The following is a 21,944-nucleotide window of genomic DNA, read 5'->3' as shown; positions in this document are numbered from 1 at the left end:
AGGTGGAGAGAGGCACTGTGAGAGTAAAGTGTCTTGTCCAAGAACACAACGCAATTGCCCCCGGCAAAGTTCGAACCCAAACCACTCGATCCAAGCTCACAAGCTTACTACCAAACTATTAGCTGTTTCAACAGGTTTCCAAACTCTCATTAATGCCTGATCAAGGTAAAAAGGACACTGATAAAAGTGAGGCAAGTTAGTTAACACTTGATTCAATCGTGATTCAAAATTCCGATTTACACCTCGCGTAGGGAAAAAATTGAAAAGGAAAACAAAAGCGTTAATAAACCACGAAATAGCTCAAAAATAGTCATTGTATTACGATCGATTCGCAGAGTCGAGAAAAACACATTTAGAATGTGAAAAACCACTGAAAAGTGACATTTTATTTCTCAACTGAAATTCAGACAATCATGGACAAAAGTCTTGGGACAAATTTGCACTTTTAGTGCTTTTGGGCACACGACAGACGCGAATACAATTTCTATACTTTTAGTGCCCCCCCCCCCAAAAAAAAACTTTTGAAGATGATCGTAACTCGATGATGGAAAGCTAGAAGTAGTATTAACTGTTTTACGACGTGGAAATGGAGGGGCTAAGTTAGCTTTGCTCACGACATGGGCAAAAATAATTATCATTACATGAAAAGAGATGTTATGGGAAAAATTATTTCACTTACAGAAACAAAAGAAGCAGGAAAAATGTCGCCTTCCCTTGACCATTTCCCATTGTATATGAGGATTCCCTTGAACGGGTAAACTGGAGGGTTCCACGTCACCGCGGCCGTAAAGCGATAGTCCTGTTGCGCTGTCATAGGTCCCTCGAGTGTCACATTACTAACCATTCTGTCTTTTAATGGGGCGTAAGGAGGGTCAACTGAAGAGAGCCAAAGATTAAAGATGACAACAATCAATTAATATGTACACAGAGTTTGAATGCAAAGCTTTGTCAAAGAGACTGTAGATAGAGCTGTCTGTCATTGCCTGTGACAATGCCCGTAATCAGTTGAGTTTGGTCAAGCGTTATTCAGGGTTGAGGCAAAGAATGACTGTAGGGACCGTTCATTTTTTATGAGGGAGGGGGGGCTGGTGGGATTTGGGAAGCACCATTTAAAAATCACATGAGCCCCCCTCAGCTTACCAATTTTTTCACATGCCCCCCCCCCCCTTATAGCGGTAATTTTTTGGGATGACCCCCCCCAAAAAAAAATTGAACAAACAATATTTAGATTTCAAGTTTTTTAATATTTCTCTATTATCCCCCTACTTCACGTTATTGTGCTCACTATGAAGACAATATTTACAATCCCTATACTACAGAGAGCTGTTGTTTAAAAAACAAATCAGAAGAAAGAGAAGTCAATTTCGGATCTCCTAGTTATGGCTCGCCCTGAGCGTGTGGCATTTGGCCTCTCATTGGCATCTTCCTCATCTGAATTGATGAATGCAAGAATGACATCACTTGAGTCATCTTCTCCCCCAGAGTCAATGGCATCACTGTCATACTCATCATTGTCACTTTCATCTGTTTCACTGTTGTCAGCACTTGCCCTGTTGTCATTTTGTATCAATGTCCTGGCATTTCTCAGTGTTGGTTGGCCAGCTCTGAGAGGACGCTTCTGCTACAAGCATGAATGTCTTACAATTGCCTTTACTTTCTCACTCTTGCTGCTTTTCAAATGCTGCTTCAGCCCGAGGTGGTTCAAGTACTTGTTTAGTTCTGGAACACGTAGCGTTTTAAGCTTGGTTAGATCTTCGCACAACTCAGTCCAGGGATAATCCTCATATGATATATCTTTTGCGTCCCTACTTAACTTTGCCTTTTCTTCTGCTCTCTTTTTCCTTTTAAATTCCAGCACTCCAAGATACTGAAGATAGTCCACCACAAACTTTGATTTGACAATAAACTTATCTGCAAATAGTGCAACGCTCTCTGGGTGAGATAAAACCAGCCTGCCACTTCCATGCTCTTTCTTCGCTTGGACCCTTGGCTGCCAGTCATCTGGATCACGCCCTTCTTTTGGGGTCTTCTGGTAGGAGAGGTAGTGATATTCCGGTAGGCAGGAATGGTCAGGAACTGGTTTAAGAAAAAGAAGCAATCTTTCTAAGTGCGGATGGCTGTTCAGAAAGGGCGAGTGAGTTTTCCATGCCAGGGTACCAGTTGAAGCCCAGTGATGGAAGAAAACTGAACTTCTCCATCAAAGAGCACAGAGCAATGGTGGAAAAGTTGAATGTCATATTGAAAGATGTAAAGGAACACGATTCCACACTCTTTCAGTCCAATGGGCTTGCTTTAAAGCAGGGCGAAGAATTTGCCCACAGTTTTAATGTAAAACAGATCAAATGTATAGAAGCTAAGTTGACGAAGGTCACGCAGGACATGGAAGCACTAGAAAATAAGAAGAGCAATTATAACAGCATATTCAAGGGCATACTCAGACAGCACATCAACAAAAGGAGAAGGAAAAAAGAAAACCGCAGAAAGTCAAATGAAAGAAAGAGGAAGCGGACTGAAAACAACGTCCAACGAGTTTATGGAATCTGTGTTGGAAACCCGCTAGGAAATGATCTTCCACAATGCCTTGTGTACCCTCCTAGAGCGGCCGTCCCGGAAGAGTGTATTGAAGTTGAGGATGTTGCCACGTCGTTATTTAGAAGAGATGGGCCATACGTCGCACAGCTCTTGGAAGGGAATTATTTCACCAATGCTGCAAGAAGCAGAATCCCCACCAACCTTGAGCAAGAAGTCAGAGATTATGTTTACACCTTCGTGTACCCTGAAGAGTACACTCTGACGGAAAGTATTGCTGCTTCTTGCAGCATTGGTGAAAGAGACTCCCATAGCAGCACAAGCGGCGACGAAGAACTCGACGACAGCGAAGATGAAGATGAGTGCCAATGAAAGTTGCATTCGAAAATAACAGTGTTAAATACTTTGTTTCAATATCTACAAATGCTTTTTGTCGCCAAACGTTTTTTTAAAGCAGAAGGAAAGTTTGTAATAAATTTGTATCCTGCCTTCTATGTTTATTCTATAGCAATTTTTTTGATATTCAGACATTATGCCATTTTAAAGTTTTACTAAAATATTTCACGTGACCCCCCCTTTTTCCCTTATGTTTTTGGGATGGCCCCCCCTCGAAAGCCATTTTTTTCGCATCCCCCCCCCCCAAATCCCACCAGCCCCCCTACCTTATAAAAAATGAACGGTCCCGTATATAACAATTAAATTTGATATAAAAAGAACGTTCACTTGATTAAACCTGCAAACACTCTGCAACATCGACAACCTAGGCCTCGTTAACCAAGAGGTGAAGGACCTCACTGACCTACAATCATGGACGAAAGTGTTGACGCATTTGAGCAAAACAAACGCTTGGGCGTCCTTGCGTAGTTTCAAAAAACATCTCTTTTGTCGATAGCCAAACCCCCCTCTCCCTCTTTTCAATGTTGAAACATGCTCCGTGGACACGTGGTTACAACATTGAAAAGGGGAGAGGGTGTCGAAATGTGAAATTGGAGATTGAAAAACACACCCGTTCAACGAAACAGGACTTTTTCGGGGAGTGTTTCAACTGCTTTTGTCCATGACTGTAGATTCACTGATGTACCTACCAGGCTCTGTCATGGCTTTCAAGGTCCCTTCAGAAAGTATTTCTGTTTGTACGTTTGAGAAAGAGATCTGAGTTTGCCCGTTTGGCCACAAACCATCAAAAGAGATTGCTTGACTACTTACACTTATAGCATTCACTCTCAGGAAAGTCTGTGATGTTTTGACAACCTGGAAGTTACACAGATATACATTATATCAGTAAATTCGGCTGCTGAATTTAAGGTAAAAGCCATGACCAAGTTATATCATGTTATGCAATAAACGGACATTTATCCCCCTTATCTAGTGTGCAACGTTACTAATGCTCAGTTAGTCTGCAAATTTTAAATCAACAAAAAAGTGCTTTCTATTTTATTAAAAAGCGACAATAGCGAAAAAAGGACGAAAACATGAATTTAACTGGTATGTAATATCATTCGGGCTCTATTCCATACGACTATAGCGTTTTCTACCAGTAGAACATCATTACAAAAACAATAAAACCAACATTGTTATAGTCAAGTGGAATGTTTGAGGTGGTGTGTATATGTGCTGTACTTACCTGGATATGTGTAGTTAAATACTGTCGCATTACTCACACTGCACCCAACTATAGAATGAATCTAGTAACAAAGCACACGGTGTACGAGTTCTTTAGAAAACTGAGCAGCCAAGGTCATACGTGGTATAAATTAAATCGATAGCCAATGTAAGTTTTTACAAAGGAAGGTAATCTACCAGTGAAGTGTATTGGCTCCTTCTGCCAAAGAATAACTCTTGTAATATCAGCCGTCGACATTAATACGTGAACAAGAGCATCTCAACAACACTACAACATATTTGAACTGCGGAGAAAGATATAAAGTTCGCAGCTGCTCAAGTTGTGTTCATGACTACGATGTCTTTTTATCGCAGTTCAAATATATGATCTTTCATATGTTCACTTGTATTCTTCATCGACTACAGGTATATTACGATCTCACAAAGAAACCAGCTCTTAGTTGGCTTGATAGCTCAGTTGGTAGAGCACTACACCGGTATCGCGAGGTCATGGGTTCATATCCCGTTCAGACCTGATTTTTTTTTTCTTTTTTTGTCAGGTTTTAATTTTAAAACTGCTCAAGTAGTGTGCAGAACTGTTACGATCAATTATGTCTTTATACTTAAATATGTCCTTTTTTACTCTTACTTCAAGCGTATGGATGCATTTCAAAGACTTGTGAAGAATATGCATTGATAAAGTTGTCTCTGCCTGCCAAATAGAAATGAAGAAAAAATATTATTTTAGGGCTTTCTTATGAATAGTACCTACTGCGTGATCAAGGCAATGCAGTTAGGTGAGGAGTAAGGTTATATTTTATTTCAGAAATGGAAAACACGCTCCATGTTTCTATTTAACCAATGTGTTTCTGTCGAGGAACTATCGGCTGATAGTCACCCCGCGGAAATTTGATGTTCTTAAAACAAATATATATTTGCCTGAGAAGCGAAGTTTCAAGGCCAAGTACGTGATTTAAAAATCAGAGTTTTCATAAAATCGTGATTTCACACGTATGTAATAGTTCTAGCAACTTTGCCGCTAGGAAGTTGTCTTTATTGTGGGGGCCACGTTTCTCACAACACCCTAGTTTTTTCACGTAGCATAGGCAATATAAGACGACGCGCAACTTCTTTTAGTCAGAGATTGTTAGTGAAGTTACACCGCTACCGTGCTAAGATCAGAGGATCCAAGTAATCGCTATTTCAAGTTTATTTCGCTGTCTCTCTGCTACCTTTTGGTGCGAGTCGTCAACCAAAGTACGTAAGTTCTTATTGTTGTAGTTTTTTTTGCTAAGTCGCGAATTGTTAGTCTTTTCTTTGTCACGAAAAGGTTTCATTTAGTTTATCTGTGTTGGGGTTGAAATCGCTTTCACAGCTCTACTATTGCTAAGGTTTATTGTCAAGTTGCTTTATTAGTCTAATTGTCAAATGATTACCAAATTGTGATTCTTTCACGCTATATCTAGCTATTTCGCGCGATAGCCGTTGATATCTTCGTTTGTTACGACAAGAGTTGTTATCGTCTCAGTTTTATTAGTTTCAAGTATCAATTGTCATTTCTATTTGTTTGACGACGCCGTGATCTTGTTCGTTTTATTATGATTTTTCTATCCTGTTAGATTTGTATTTTATGCCTTATCTAAGTGGGACGTATTCTTAACTATCGCTTTTCAGTTCGAACCTACTACATCTACTTGTACGACTACTACTCCTAATCGTGTCTGCTACCACTAGCGATCTACTGGTTTTCGCTATTTCTTCAGTCGCTACCTATTGTGAACTAGATCTATGGACATGATCTGTCATTAAATCAGTTTGAATCTACCAAGTGGAGTTCGAATATCTCGCACCGCGCTACCTCTGTAGTTGTTTAAGATTTGAGCAAAGGCAACCTCTCGAATCTTTACAATACACTGCTCGCCACTAAATATTCTTCCACGCGCCAGTTCAAAAATGATATTGAATTTTCTTCAACTTTTTTAGATAAAAGGCGTGAAAGCCAAACGTAAAATTTAAAAATAAAACAGACAAAAAAACCCACTAAATGGAGATCAGTATTTATTCACGCGTACAGCCTCTTTCCAAAAAAAAAAAAATTTACGGACAAGTACTATCCATCCGGATAATTTCCTCGGATGGGCACTATGGGCTGATAGTGTCTCTCCGCCGATGAACTCTATCGTCACGCGATCAATTTAAACCAAAAAGATTCGGGAAAAATTTGGTGGTGAACGATACAGTCGAACCTCTCCATAAGGATACCTGTCTAATACGGACACCTCTCTAATACAGACACCTGTCTAATACGGACACCTCCAGCTCTAATACAGACACCTCTCTAATACGGACAGTTTCCTATGTACCGGCAAAATTCTATCAAACGACTTGAACGTCTTAAAAGAGACTTGTAGTGAAAGACTTAAGAATGGCTGACTGTAAGGATCGAGAAACGCCGGTCAACGACCCATTTGGCAAATCGCTCATATTTTGCCCAAAGATACCATTAGGTGACCTAATTCTAAAAATCATATTTAAAGGTTCCAGCGAATTTTTATTTTTCAGAAATTCGCAAAAATTTGAAACCACGGTCAAAGTGCGGTTTTTCGTGTAATAAAATGACAGAAATAAGGTGCGAGGACGAAGCGCTGCTTAAGTCTTAAAACTTCACACAAATGTGGAACAACCACTCTAATTTATTCCTCGTTTTAAACTAATCTCAGAGATGTTGATATAGTGGTTTTCCGAATCATTTTAAAAACACCTATGATGCGTGTGAAAAATAACGGCAAAATATAGGTCATGTTTAACAGCATCAAAATGCATCTGGTACCTCACTTTCCGATTATTTTACTTTACAGCTTTAAAATATCTAAGCTCTATATCTAAGCTAAACAGTATCATTGTAACGGTATCAGTTCATTAGAATAACACAGAGACCTATCAGGGTAAAGCGTAGGGACAATCTGCAGTCCTTCCACCAGTGGTTCAATATCACTCTTCTGTTAAGCTTTGGGAGTTGACTGACTTGACTCGTGGCTCCCTGCCACGCCCATCTAGTAGTATGTCACCCCAGCATGTGTGGAAAGAAAACTTGAGATTTTATCAAATACGATTAGCATTACAACCAGACCGATTGCGTGTTGGACAACGCTAAATTACAATGTGCAACAGGCTTTTCCGGTTGAACTGTTTTCCCACCTGTCCACGGTCAATGCAATATGCGCGCCAACGGGTAATTGACTCAGCGGAGCTAAACTCAAAATTAGTTAGCTTAGTGATCCCTGTGATACTTCGAGAATCATCTGGTGTTTCAGTGTTGGCGTTAAGAGCTGGAGACCACTTAATCTTCCACGGCATACAGATATCCGAAATTTCCCGGAGTATCCCCTCCCCCCTCCCCGCCGGACTGTAGCTACAGCTAAGAGCCATTCAAGAACAAGAAATAATTGTTCCTGGATAGGACAGCTTTAAAAAGCGCATTTCAATCTACTGTCACTACTTTAAACTTGTAATCGGTTTATGGAAATCGCGAAATGTTGAACATTTGCGCAAGAGCAGTGAAAGGCGTGACTGGGCTGCCCGTGCGGTTGTGTGACAACATTTACTAAGTCTCGAATGTCAGCCCCGCAGCATGATTGCCAATATAGTAAAAACAGATTCATGAGGCCCCTGATTCTTACAGCAGAAAGCTTGGGCTCTTTAAGGCGATGCGGAGTGGTATTGAGGGGAATCGACGGCTTTTAGATATGTTTTCTGTAACATTTTCGGATTAAATTGGTCGTATTAATATTTTGTTTATTTGTTTCGGGTCAGACCGTTTCACTTCTTGTTTCCAATTTATATAGGCGAAATTTATTTGAAACTTGCCACTACACTTTTAAACATACACTTTTGATGACCTCGGTTTGATTTTGTTGTTGCACCGGTGATACATTGTCGGATTAACCTCTCGACTTCTTGAACTTGAACGGAGATCGACTGTTTACCAAATTAGAATAAGGGCGCGATTTTGATTTGCTTCAAGATATTTCAACTCGATTAATTTACAGTCCTTTAACGTCCTTAATGCTAAACAGCATTCCAAGTTGGCCCATTCTCCTGTCTTAACGAACTTAAAGCGTTTTGCTGAATCGAAAACATTAATGTTCCAGGAAATCTCTTGCGTTTGTTATGACAACCATTCACAGTGTTGTTTACATTAAGGAAATATTCGTGATGACAAACTAGACATGACGGCGGATAGGAAATTAAACAAAGTTAACGCGCAATGTTCCGAAAACGTCTAAAAAACAGTTTTTATGTAGTGGACATTATGTTTCTACTGATAGCAGTGAATTGACGGGATTTTAATTAATGACAGCCTTTTACTTTCGCCGTTGAAATTGATTTGTCTCTTTTTCGTGTGTAATTATTGTGTTATTTGCGCCCAACACAGTGACATAGATTTTCGTTTTTCTCAAAGGGAAATACTGCGAGTTCGAGCATGAAAGTTGGCATGGTATATGTTTAATAATGATATTTTAAGGCTGTAAAGTAAAATAATCGGAAAGTGAGGTACCAGATGCATTTTGATGCTGTTAAACATGACCTATATTTTGCCGTTATTTTTCACACGCATCATAGGTGTTTTTAAAATGATTCGGAAAACCACTATATCAACATCTCTGAGATTAGTTTAAAACGAGGAATAAATTAGAGTGGTTGTTCCACATTTGTGTGAAGTTTTAAGACTTAAGCAGCGCTTCGTCCTCGCACCTTATTTCTGTCATTTTATTACACGAAAAACCGCACTTTGACCGTGGTTTCAAATTTTTGCGAATTTCTGAAAAATAAAAATTCGCTGGAACCTTTAAATATGATTTTTAGAATTAGGTCACCTAATGGTATCTTTGGGCAAAATATGAGCGATTTGCCAAATGGGTCGTTGACCGGCGTTTCTCGATCCTAACAGTCAGCCATTCTTAAAGAGTCAATGTCAGTAATTTTCAACTGGGGCCGCGCAATAGCGAAAAAACGAAAAATCTGAAAAAATTTCTCAAGATAGCCCTTGGTGAACTATTTCTAAAAATATATATTTTTCCTCGATCCGATGAATATTTTGGACGTACGGAGATAAACTTGGTTTCGCAGCTCTCAGACTAGATTTTAGGCGTCTGATACCAAACACCGCTGAGACCTCCTTTGAGAATCAAAACACCTTTTCCACGAAACAGCAAGTAACTAATCGAATAAAGCAGACGATATTACACATTTTGAGTGGTGATTTTCTCAGTTTAAGTTAAAACTGAAGTTTTGTTAAATTTTCCAGTATTTACAATAATTCGAGCGATATTTCGCGCTGCAAAATTCACAAAATTAAGGGCCTAAAATCATTGACTGGTACCTCGCCTGGTGTATCGAGACTTATTCCATGTGAAAGAGCACTATTTCTTCTTTGCAAAATCCATTTTTAAAACCACGGGCTACGCTAAATAAAATTTTTGAGGTCGAAAAATACACGCAGTACTTTCGTGAAATTTGATCTCTTTGATAATGGCGTGCTGATGTCGAAAGTTCAAACAAACATAACGATAACATTCTTTCGAAACTCAGCGCTTCAATAATGTTTGCTGTCACTCACAAACTAATGTTTACAGGGCTATTTTACGTGATTTGCCATCTCTTTCGAGGAAAAATTAAAGAATTTGGCCGTTTATTTTGATCTCGAGTTCTTAAGTGTACTCGGGTCACGTAATGTTTGTCAAGTGTTGAAGGTGAGGCACTCGTTATCAAATCAAATTAAAACATTTTCTAGTTAGAAATTGCTCTCTAACACACACAGTAATATCTTGAAATGGATGGCTCTTCATACCTTTCGGCGGGCTTTCTGGACATTGAAGAAATCCTGGACTTACAACTCGTAAACCACACCTCCGACGAATTCAAAGTAACGGATTACAGTTGATTGCGTTACAATCCACAAGGAGACCGCTGGTCAAAGAACTATAAGGTCGATCAAGCAAAGGAAATTAAAGACGGAAATATTTGAATAAATATAAATTTTGACACCAGCCGCTATCACTCTGAAAGTTGCATGAAGACGACGTTAGTACAGGAAATAGCACGGTTTCTAGGGGTATTTGGGATAAATACCGCGAGTGATATTTCAAAATTCACCAAAATATCAAGAGCCGCCGCGGCGAGTGATATTTGAGGAGTTTTGAAATATCACGAGCCGGTATATATCCCAAATACCCCGAAGAAACCGTGCTATTTTTTGTTTATACTACAAGGCAAAGAAATTTCGCATTTCATATAACAAACATATTTTTATTTAGTCACGCGCTGTTGATTGGCTTTACAATAACAAGTGATTAAACATGTGATCGCTTAAACATCACATATGGTCACATATCACACAACTGTGATGAAACTGTACTCGAATGTTTGTAAATCTCAGTTCTAAAGAGTGAAAGTTTTAATAGGCTCATCAATCAAAGTTTAACAATCATCTGCAATCGATTCTGCTTGTGGAACACTGCACCTCGGCTCGGGAAACTTCTGGCTGAGCTGGTAGTTGATGGTCACTTGACAGTCGTGGAAATTGTTGATTGTCGTCAACCGCTCTTCATTCATCATCAGCGTGTTTTCCACACCAGAGGAAAGGCCAACATTCTGAAGAGGACGGCGTTGGTTGGACGTGCTTGCCTGACCGTCAGAGCTTATGATTGAGGAAATCAGCCGTTGTTCATTCTCATCGCCTTCCTCGTAGTCGGCTAAAGAGCGCTTGTTTGTATGGCCAGTGACGCCAATAATTGCGGAGCGAGGTTGGTTGGCAGCTTTGAGTTTCTTCACCAGCGTTTTGCGTGCACTGTGGTTTGTGAGCCGTTTACCTTCAATCTCGCCCTGAATAGCCATAGATTTCATGAAGGAATTAATGCTGTGGATCCCCATTCTCTGTCGCTTATACCACACTTGAGACTTAGGGCGCTCAATCACCGCGAGGTAAAATGGCCCACTGCTTTTCATTTCCTCGGGTCTGTGTGACAGGAACGTCTTTAGAAGCTTCACTGGACATCTTGGCCAACCAGTTGCAAACATTTTCGGCTGAACCACTCTTCTTTTTTTTGCGAAGGCCGCCCTGACGCGTTTTTGTGGGATTTTCTTCGTACGTGATGTACTCGACGCCATTGTCGTCTTTGGTGACTGAAAAATCTTCGACATACATGTCGTGGTGTTCCTGACAGCCTCGTAATCCGAAATGCTGCGTCAAAAGAAACCACATTGTGGCTAGTAGGGACTTCGAAGACTGGCTGCCAAGGAGCCCTTTGGACCACAACAGCTCTTCATCTTCAGTGGTTAGTGCTTTTCATGCACGGGGACGTTTGCCGTAGCCCTATTCACGGAGGAAGCGAGCTTTCCCTTCGAGTACTTTGCGACTGTTGACAAACTCTCTGTCCTTGGCAATGGAAATGCTGCTGCCTGCTTCCTTTAAATGACGGTCCAAGGACGCTATCATTACCCGCAAACTGTCTGGCTCGTAGTCTGAACCATCCTTCTTTCTCACCTCGGCGAAAAACTTCTGAAGCATCTCGTCAAGTTCCTTGGCTTCGTGGCTTACAATATCTAGACTGTATCCTTTTTCTTCAGCCCATGTAGTCCAAACAGTAATCCAGGTCTTAGTGCTTTTCTTTGTGTTCGAATTTTCTGCATTTTCCTTAAACTGTTGTAGTTCTTTCGCGTCACAATCGGGAAATCTATCCGCCATTGTTTTAAAATTAGAAACAATAATTTTTCAGTTACCATGGAAACTGGCTGTAATTTTTACATGTAAGCATTTCAAATTTGGCTAAAATACTACTGGTCTTAGCCAATCACATTTCAGAAATTTCTCAGCCTGCAGTATAACTGTTGTAATTATTATTAATTTTTCGAGAAAAAAAAAAACTGTAGGTTTGGCGCGGACAGGCGGAGAGAAAAGAAACATCTCCTGCATTTCCTTATATGGTGACAAAGATAATCCTTCATTGCGCAAACTTGTGAAAGAACATCATCTCATTTGTTTAGGTATTTATTGGATTATATGCACTCTCATTTTGAACCTCTTTTACTTTACCTTATTTGGATTATGATATCGAAAAATACCCGCGTCACTTTGAATTCAGAGTGCTACAGAGTCGTCTGTTACGCTGTGTTTGTTGTTGTTGTTGTTGTTCTGAATTCGTATTGGACTTTCAACAAGAGAAATATCGGGGTATCGTGTTTTATCGGGATATCGTGTTTTAAGTATATGTGTTGAATGGCATTGTGTGAATACGCTGCTCAGGTTGGCGGACGATGCGGAGCTAGCGCAGAAAACCCAGGCAGCTCTCAATGTATCTCAATCGCAAAATGTGACAAGGACATAAGAAGTCACCTGAGGTCTTTTGGTGCTGGGTTTGCGGATTCAACCGTTAAGACTGAGGCAGGACTTCTTTCGGAAATGTGAACTTGGCAGGCTTTCTGCTCAAGTGTATATATTAGAAGATTGACGGGGAGGGGGGGAGGGGGGCGGAGTTAATGATGTAACGATATACCTAAGCGAAGTAATCGTAACCCTAATTTGAAACACTGCAGTGGGATAGCATGTTCTTTAAATCAAGCTTATTTCGGTGTAAAAATACCGTAACAGTTTAACCATCTGAAAATTCAACGCCCAAGCCTCCTGGTGGACCCTGGACGAGCCTAGTGATTCTAATGCTTGGGCAGAATATAGATGAATGTACTCTTTGAGTGGGCAATATGCATTATGAGCGTTTGTTTTCTCATACGTGTTACTGACCTCCATGGCGCGTTTATACTGCCAACGGATTCCACATTGCAAATAAGGCGTTAATAATCATAAGATTTTGGTCCTACCCATGTCAGCAACTCGTTGTTTCCACGTCAACACCTTGCAAAGGGCTCTACAAATACCTACCTTGAAAATTACTAAAAAGCTCATTACCATGGTAATTTTAATTTTTCAGTTAACGGCTAGTGCTGTTTTTGTTGCTTTTTGGCGCTAGTTTTGTCATTTAGAGAAAGGAAGAATTATATAAATTTTCAATCGCAAAATTATATTTTTTTCCAAATGTCAGCCCCTGGTTTATTCTTAAAGTGTTCTTAAATTCGTTCATTTCAGCCTCGATATGCCTGTAAAATATATTCTTATAAAAAGTGTATTTTAATGCTAACTTCAGATAATCGAAATAACTTTTGTCTAGATCTGACCGCCACTTTTTTTTAGGTATATTCGACATCGGCGAAAGCCACCTTAACATCTCTATTTGTCCAAAACATCGGGATGCATTTGGCATGCGATGGCGTTGCCGAAAGCGATTCTGTTCTGTTCCGCCAAGTTGGGCACCTCATCAGCAAAGCAAATGAAAGGAGATCAGAGCATTACATTTGTGCAATCGAAACTTATCTACAAGATGACGTCAACTCTAGTTCCTATCGGACCTCGTAAGTACTCCAGTATGAACTTTAGTCAAAGTAGCCTTGTAGTGAGATGACTGTTTCTTCTTATTACAGCTTGGGCTTTGTAGAGCGATAAGAGGCAGTCCGAATCTCCGCTTGCTCCAGATTATACATGAAAGCCCATTAATTTTCAGTGCTGTAATGTATAAATATCATAACGTTTTTATTGTTTGCAGCAATATGCAAGCTTTGCCGTGTTTTGCTGAGTAGTCCTGATCTCATGCCCCGAACTCAAAAAACGGAGGCTATAGCCGATGAGCCATCAGCTGAAGAGCCATCGCCGCCAAACGAGTCCACCGACAGTGAAACTGTAAGTCGAAACAAAAAACCTAGATACGTGCGCATATATAAATATATTTTTACCTTCTGTGCAGTTGTTGGGAATGCGGATGGTTAAAATATCATTTCTAGACCCTATAACTTATGTGCATTGTACACTAAAGTTCTGTTTTCCGAGATCGCTTTTGAGTTTAGCTTTGAAAAAATGAGGAAATGCTATTGGTAGTACAGACCATAGTGATATGATTTATTCATTTGTTATCTTCATAACATTACAGGATAACGCGGATAAAAGTAGCAGTACTGATGTGCTGTGTCAGGCGATGGAAAGTATCATGATCGCCTCAAACGACACAAGTCTGTACGTCCCGTCTCAAACAGAAACGAGTAGCAGTGAACTTTCAGGTGATAGCAGAAGCAGCTCAAACCTCAGTCTTCGCCGAACGAAGCTTAACGAATTCTTGGCTATCAGTGGAAAGTCTGCCTTAACGCAACAGCGGAAACCCTGGGCTAACTTGTTGAGTAGAACAAGGCATGTATACGTCAATAAAGCAAGAGACGCAGTCGTGGCAGCACTGGAAGTGATTATTCCAGATGACGCTGGCGGCCTTTGGGAAGTATTGAAAGAGTCTGGTGAAGTTGAGAGTGCTTTGGGTGTATTGTCTGAACCCCACCCGGCTGATGACAAATATTTGAAGTCCGTAGCAGAGGCATACCAAAATGCATCCAGCTGGGACACGCGACGACAAGTTCTCTCCGTCATTGCCGACCTTGTACCATATAGTGTTATCCAGCGATATCTGCCCGGTATCACGGAATATCGAGTGAGGGCCGCACGAGAACACTGAAAAAAATACGGGCGTGGCTCAGCTGTGCCCCTGTCCAAAAGCCCTCGTATGCGTGTAAACTATGCTCAACTGGACCACTTCCTAGAATTTATCACCAGTCCACACGTAGTAACAGACCTGCCTTTTGGCCAAAGACTACTTTCCCTGGCAGATGGAAGTCTTCTCGAAACGCCAAATCTCATAAGAACAATGATACCAGAACGGAAAGGAAAGTGCGAACCATCCGAGAAGCCTGAACACGTTGAAGGCGAACAGGACACGGATGAGAGCGTGGACGAGGAGGCAGAAGAGGATGGCGAAGGGGCGGATGCAAGCTCGCTGTTGTCATGTCCTGTTGAGGGATGCATACGCAGCTATCAGAGGTACCACAACCTGGAGCGCCATTTACTCATATCGTGAAGTGCAAGCTCGTTTCAGAGAAGCATACCCTTTTAGATACCGCTAAATTAGCATACGCTGAGAAAGTTCAAGAGGGTTCCACTATTCAGCCAACACTAGCTACCCCCACCACCACTGAAGTCTCTTCAGAATGTCCCTTGGTGCAAGGCTGGGCTCTAAAAGGCACGAAAAAAGCCACCCGTTTTAACGAAAATCGGCGTCAGTACCTCGATAACAAGTTCCAGATTGGACAGGAGAGTGGCCATAAAGCCGACCCTGAGAAGGTGTCACGGGACATGCGCTATGCTAGGAGGGACAACGGTGAGCGGCGCTTCGACGTGGAAGAGTTCTTGGCTGCACAGCAGATTCAGAGCTACTTTTCACGTACTGCTGCAAAATTGAAGCACGCAGTTACTGCTCAGTCAGGTCATGACTCCATCGACGATAGCGATAGCCAGGCGGCCCAAGAACAGGAAGCTTTTTCTTCCGCCCGCTTAGCTGTCCTTCACCAATGCGAGCTGTTGCATCCCATTGTCTATGACACGCTGAACATATGTTCTTTGTACAGCAGCAACAAGCTGACCAAGCTCAGTGTTGCACAACTGAGGCTTATCTGCAGCTACTTCAACATGGACATAGAGGAACAACAATCAAGGCGAAAAGCGCCTTACATTACTTTTATCTCGGATCTTGTAGGGTCCTGTTCTTGCACGAAGGTCTAAAGAGTGCTTGCGATGTTATCGAAGTGTATAATATCCTCTGATAATATTACTTGTCGCATTTGCTATATTTTGTTTTCATACAAACCTATTGCTGGTTTTCAGTGTCACGCAATTCAAAATAGATCAAAATAAAAATCAAAACCGGTCAATAAATAAAGTCCAGAATCTGGGAATGAAAGAAGGTAAATACACAAAGACTCTCGCCAAAATTCTGGTCACAGCAATTTTTCTTATGCGAGATATGCGGAGAAATTTTTTACCCAAATTTATAGAGATTTGTATGGAGACGCCATGCTGGTGCCCATCCGTATGGGCACCAACATGGCGGCCGGAAACCATCAGAAACATCTGTCACTGAGTTTTGGTACAAAAGCGTGAATTTATCCCTTGAGGAACTCTAAAACATTAAAATGATACTTTTTTAAAGACATGAACTGTTCAGATAGCCAAGTTTTCCGAAACAAGTCACTTTTTTAACCATCATGACAGCTCTCTAGGCCGTCATGTAAATGCCGCGTCACGCAAAAGTTTAGAAATTTAAGCGTAGTGTATCACAAAACCAAGAACCCATTCGGTGCGAAAATTTGTGTAAATATTAGTTTTCAGCTGCTCTTATACATCATTTAAGTAAAATCTCAGGAAGATCAATACTTTTGTAGTTCAAATTTTAGCGACGTCATGTGAAGACCAGCTATACTGATGTTGTTAATATCGGAATTATTCCATCTCTTGTACCGTTCATTCCGTTCCTGAAAAATTTATTTCAAGTGTGTTATGTTGAAGTTATGAATAATCGTATATTTAGGGCAGAGAGAAAAACAAAGCAAAACAAAACAAAAAAAACATACCGCGCCCACAATCAAAGTGTCTGTCAGCGGTCTCTTGTAACAGAGACTGTAACGCATATTTCTGCCGTTGACAGTGAATTCTGCACTGAACCGTCGAGAATGCTGACCGGCGGCAGATTTTTCAAGCCTAATGCAAGGTATGAAAGATGCTGTTCTTATTTTAAGTGTTAGAAAGCAATGTCGGAATGACAAATGTTCCGATTTGATTTAATTAAGAGCGCTTTGACCTTGATAAACATATCGTGATCCGTTTACACGTTACGACTCGAGCCCTAAAATACAGGCAAACTTTCAAATTTTTCCTTAAAAGTTACACCAATCAAGCAGAATAGTCTTGGGAATATTAGTTTGTGAGTGACAGCAAATATTATTAAAGCGCTGAGTTTCGAAAATGCATTATCGTAATGTTCGCGTGACCTTTCGACATCGGTATGCCATTCTCGAAGAGCTCAAATTTCACTAAAGTACCGCGTGTATTTTTCGACCTCAAAAATTTTATTTTAAGTAGCCCATGGTTTTGCAAATGGATTTTGCAAGAAGAAATAGTGCTCTTTCACGTGGGATAAGTCTCGATACACCAGGCGAGGTACCAGTCAATGATTTTAGGCCCTTAATTTTGTGAATTTTGCGGCGCGAAATATCGCTCGAATTATTGTAAATACTAGAAAATTTAACAAAAATTCAGTTTTAACTTAAACTGAGAAAATCACCACTCAAAATGTGTAATATCGTCTGCTTTATTCGATTAGTTACTTGCTGTTTCGTGGGAAAGGTGTTTTGATTTTCAAAAGAGGTCTCAGCGGTGTTCGGAATCAGACGCCTAAAATCTAGTCTGAGAGCTGCGAAACCAAGTTTATCTCCGTACGTCCAAAATATTCATCGGATCGAGGAAAAATATATATTTTTAGAAATAGTTCACCAAGGGCTATCTTGAGAAATTTTTTCAGATTTTTCGTTTTTTCGCTATTGCGCGGCCCCAGTTGAAAATTACTGACATTGACTCTTAATCATACTAACTTTTGTTGCAAATTGTTCATTTGCTCGTTCCTGCTCGATCCTTAATTTTAATTTCTTGTTGTAACTCAGTAAACATTATTTACTTACCCCATTACTATCCGCTGTACGAGACAAAGATTCATATTGGCACGACGAATCGGCATAAAAAAGAGCGCCGTAGTATGAAATGAGATCCTTCTGACCTAATATACAGAAATTGGACAAAACAACTCTTAACAAATACGTTTTAGCTACTTATTCAAAATTACGCACTAGTATCTGTCAAACGTTCACTTGAAAATGACTCTCGGTTTTGTCTCAGCAACTAAGGGAAACACTCTCCTGAGATCGCTGTGTCGATGTTTGATCCAGTTCCTCTTCGCATTTTGCTTTTAACTGCTGACCGTGGAGATCATACGAAAAGTGATCAGCGGGTAAACGCTCATCTTTCTTTTCTGTAGCGATCGCAAAAGACCGCAGCATTTGTAGTGATCATACCTGAATCAAATGTAAACCTTTCCTCTCAAAAAAGTCACTATCATAAGAAAGATTTACACCGAGCTTCTTTCCAAAACAGACGGAAAAGGCAACTTGAATTGGAGATGGACTATTAAGGTATCATGGTAGGTGGATTGACAGTGTTTGGAAATCGCGCTCTTACGCTGGCGCTTTGAAAGAAAACCCCATCAACCTATACATTTTCTGAAAGCTTAATAGTTATAGAATACAATCATATCTTTGAAATTTTCTAAAAAGTTATTGTCGCAGTGATATTAAAAGAAATGCCCAGAAACACTGCTTCGCTTAAACTGGTTCGCTTCCGCGCGTGAATTATCCGAGCGGCGCGATTTACATCGGAAATGTTTTCTCACACATCACCCTCAAAAATTGTCTCTGCGATTTTCCAGATGTGGTTTGGTTTTTTTTCTACACCCTCCTAAACTTTGATATTTTTAATGCGGACGTTTCCTTCTACAAAAGAGGTCATAACTTTGAAACGGAAGCGAAATTAAACAAAGGCCGGCACGGTTTTTCGAAGGAGGTATCCTAGAACATACCTGCCGATTTTCAGCCAATTCCATCGGAAGACGCGCGTAAACGAACTAAAAATGTTCATCCTAATATGCAGTTTTATTTTATCAAGAAAAACACGAAAAACCTTTTAAGAGATTTGTATGAATAGGTGTAAAAAATCCCCTCCGCACTGACAGATGTCGGCATGGGTCAGTTTACCACAACTTTGGGTTATGACAACTTGAAATAAACAGACGACTAATATTCTGGCGTGGAAACCCGCGTCGCAGTGAAGTCGTCCGAGAAGGGACAAACTACAAGTTAAACTGCCGTGATCTTTTACTTAAAAGATTTCGTCGGCGGCATTGGTATTATGTTGCTTAAGTTTAGGCTCCTTCGTTCTCCAGACATTTTTTGAAACCATGTCTCGTGAAGCCAAAAAGCATGAAAAAGAGGAAATCTCGAGGTCTACATTGTGAACATCTACATCTGCGCTTGACTCTCTCGTTGTGGAAGTTTCGGAATCGCGTCCGTTCTACAACAATTTCGTGCGACTAGCACTTGCTGTATTTTGTCCTTTAGCTTCATTGGCGGGACTAGTGTCTTCGAGTTCCTTCAACCATTCTTCTTGGTTACAGTGCGACCTACGGTCGCTCAGAGCCAAAGCTCTTGTTCGACGCTGAACCTGTGGGTTCCACAGATTTTCGCCTCTTCGGCCTCTTCGAAGACGAAAATGGGCAAGAAGTTTTCGTCCTGACATAAAGAAAATTTGACAAGAAAGAAAGCCAACTTGCGATGAAACAACTAGATCAAGAACAGTTCGCGTGCACAAATGAAATATCACACCGCAATTCGCGTTACTTGTGACAACTGGCGGTGAATTTTAATTAGAGGTGTCAAAGCCCTTTCCCCCATTCTTTTTGCAAAATATTTATCTCAGTCTTCTCAATTTGAACAGCCAAAAAAAGATTTTTCGCATTTTTCGTAAAAATTCACCTACCATGATATCTTAAATCTCTCTATTTTTTGTTTTCATAGCAACTTTAGGTTATTCAATATTCTCATTTTTTTACGAGAAAACTGGCTTTCATCTAGAATCCAGAACCTATGGCTATGTCTGGGACGAAGACCAGAGTTAGGTTGTGGATTACGGAGCGTCAGTGAGAAGAACTGCACCTCGGCATCTTCACCTACCCAAGCTGGTTTTTTATTTTTATTTTTATTCGTTTTTTTTTTTTTTTTTTTTTCACCTACCTTTAGGTGGAATAAAAGAAACCGTCAACTTTATTTTATCCTCAAGATTGGCGCTGTCATAGAATATACTATCCAGTGTCACATTAGTCACAGGATCCGGTTTTGTAAGGGCTGAAAGAAAGAATGACTATTAATCAAGGAAATTTAAGAAAGAAACACTTAAACAAACCATCGCGATGACATCTTCAATAAAAGCCTTGGAAAACAAAATAATAAATGAGCACTGCAAGGGCTTAGTGCGTCCATTACGTATATAGTTAGATCCTTAACCGTCCCCTGCAAAAAAAGAATGCTAGTGGTTATGTTCTCCTTGAAATGAAGTACTATTTTCACAAAAAGATCTTAAGACATAAAAATTTTCCCGCTTTCAAAGCTTGCTAGGTAATTTATTTTAAAGACGTTGTACAGGTTAATTAAGCCGTGACTAAGCAATGGTGTCAAGCCATTCGATCTATCAGATGGCGTTGTCTGTCCAAGTAATGTGACCGACAAGTAGTGGATGTGGTCAGCATTACAATTCAATGTTGAGCCACGAAGAACTGGTATAAGGCAAGCTGGGAATTTTGGAATTACAGTTAAATGGATGAATTCTGATCATCACGGTACAAAAATATTATAATAAATTTAATTTTAATGACTCACTTATTTGCGATGTTTGCGGTCCATAGCTTACGGAAGAGTTTTTTGTCAGCGCAGCAATTTTGAATCTGAACAATATATCTGTGTATTCCGATCTAAAGGGACTTCTTTTAGTGTACACACAAGGATGTTCAAACTTGACTGTAGTCTGTGAGCTGACGAAGACCTGATTAAAGAGTAAGAAAAGTAGAGCTATAATGTAAATAAGACGAGAACGGGTCCTTGATGAGGAAGAGAACAAAAATTAAAAAAGAAATTAAATAAGATCCAAGAAAACGAGGTGGGAAACGAAAACGTGAAGCATAAAAGCTGCTAGAACTCAGAGACGAACGTGTAAACGAAAACGGGAACGAGAAAAGAAGTCTACGCTAGTTAGACGAAGAGCGTCGTAGACATAAACAAGTATTACAAATACATTTCGTAGAGTACTGCTCACTAGTTTAGTCTTAAAAAAGTGTAAAGAAATTGTCTTAACGTGTTGCCCTGCTAAACCAAAACAACACAACGAAGAGGTTCTCTTGACAATTTACCTCTGACAAGTATCTAGGAGAACATCTAGATTGTTCTCCGGTAAAGGTCATTTCGATTAGGTACACGACTGCACCACTCGTGTTGTGCACAGGATCCCACTTCAGTGAGATTGAGGTGAAATTCCTGCTTGTTACTGTTGGTATGCTAGGTTTTGGTGGAAAGGAACCATCTCCAGCCAGTATGGAGGAAGAGTTCTGTAAATGCGCCAAAAACTCGCAGCTTTTCAAACAGCTGCTTGCGTTATTCTGAAAGATAAAAACAGTCCCAGTCTTCATAAATGGACATTTTGAGAAAATATTCCACAGTACACAATACAATGCAACACAAGTTTATTGTTACAAGTATATTGTGACATACGCTTAGCTATTCAGGTGTAACCACGAGAAGGACTGTAGGAGCTTATTTAACGGACTTAATGTTTTCCGTGACTGGTTTAACTAAAACTATTTAGCTGGTGTGAACGAATTATGACAGAAAAAAAAAAATGAAGTCCTTTCCGTAATAATGGAGAAAGCAGTCAACACGAGCTAAGGACATCAAACGCGTCACTTGACTTCACCTACTCGCGTATTTCGTTGTTGTTGCTGTCGTTGTCGTCATTTCATTTGAAGTTTCTGCATGTGGGAACAGAGGCTCAGCCGAATTACGTGTTTTTTAATCATTTTTGTGTCATATCTTAAACACTCTTACGAACAGAATAAGCAAAGGTGTAACTATGTTATATTTTAAAGGATATCCTCTTTTACGAGTTCATAATTAAGAAATTAAGACGGTCATTTGGGCATAGACATAATGGCAGATATTTACACCTGAAACAAACCTTC

At 40.2% G+C, this 21,944-nt stretch overlaps 2 protein-coding genes across 2 annotated transcripts in view; both read right to left on the bottom strand.

Moving 5' to 3' along the window:
- The window catches only part of LOC145483779 (uncharacterized), an 83,957-nt gene that overhangs the window by 29,074 nt on the left and 32,939 nt on the right, over window positions 1-21,944 (bottom strand). Inside the window, exons 6-13 of the mRNA XM_081462323.1 lie at window positions 21,120-21,365; window positions 20,593-20,755; window positions 19,951-20,061; window positions 17,791-17,885; window positions 4,781-4,843; window positions 4,154-4,214; window positions 3,736-3,780; window positions 680-876 (exon numbers count right to left, since the gene is read on the bottom strand). Of these exons, the coding sequence (XP_081318449.1) occupies window positions 680-876; window positions 3,736-3,780; window positions 4,154-4,214; window positions 4,781-4,843; window positions 17,791-17,885; window positions 19,951-20,061; window positions 20,593-20,755; window positions 21,120-21,365 (981 nt within the window). The remainder of the gene's footprint in view (window positions 1-679; window positions 877-3,735; window positions 3,781-4,153; window positions 4,215-4,780; window positions 4,844-17,790; window positions 17,886-19,950; window positions 20,062-20,592; window positions 20,756-21,119; window positions 21,366-21,944) is intronic.
- LOC145483785 (uncharacterized) lies at window positions 10,589-11,334 on the bottom strand. The gene has a single exon (XM_081462328.1). The coding sequence runs from the start codon at window positions 11,332-11,334 to the stop codon at window positions 10,612-10,614; it is 723 nt and encodes a 240-aa protein (XP_081318454.1). The 3' UTR covers window positions 10,589-10,611.

The sequence above is a fragment of the Orbicella franksi genome, chromosome 4 (genome assembly GCF_964199315.1).
Source record: "Orbicella franksi chromosome 4, jaOrbFran1.1, whole genome shotgun sequence".
Lineage (NCBI taxonomy): Eukaryota > Metazoa > Cnidaria > Anthozoa > Scleractinia > Merulinidae > Orbicella > Orbicella franksi.
This window is presented reverse-complemented; position numbering and strand designations above follow the sequence as displayed.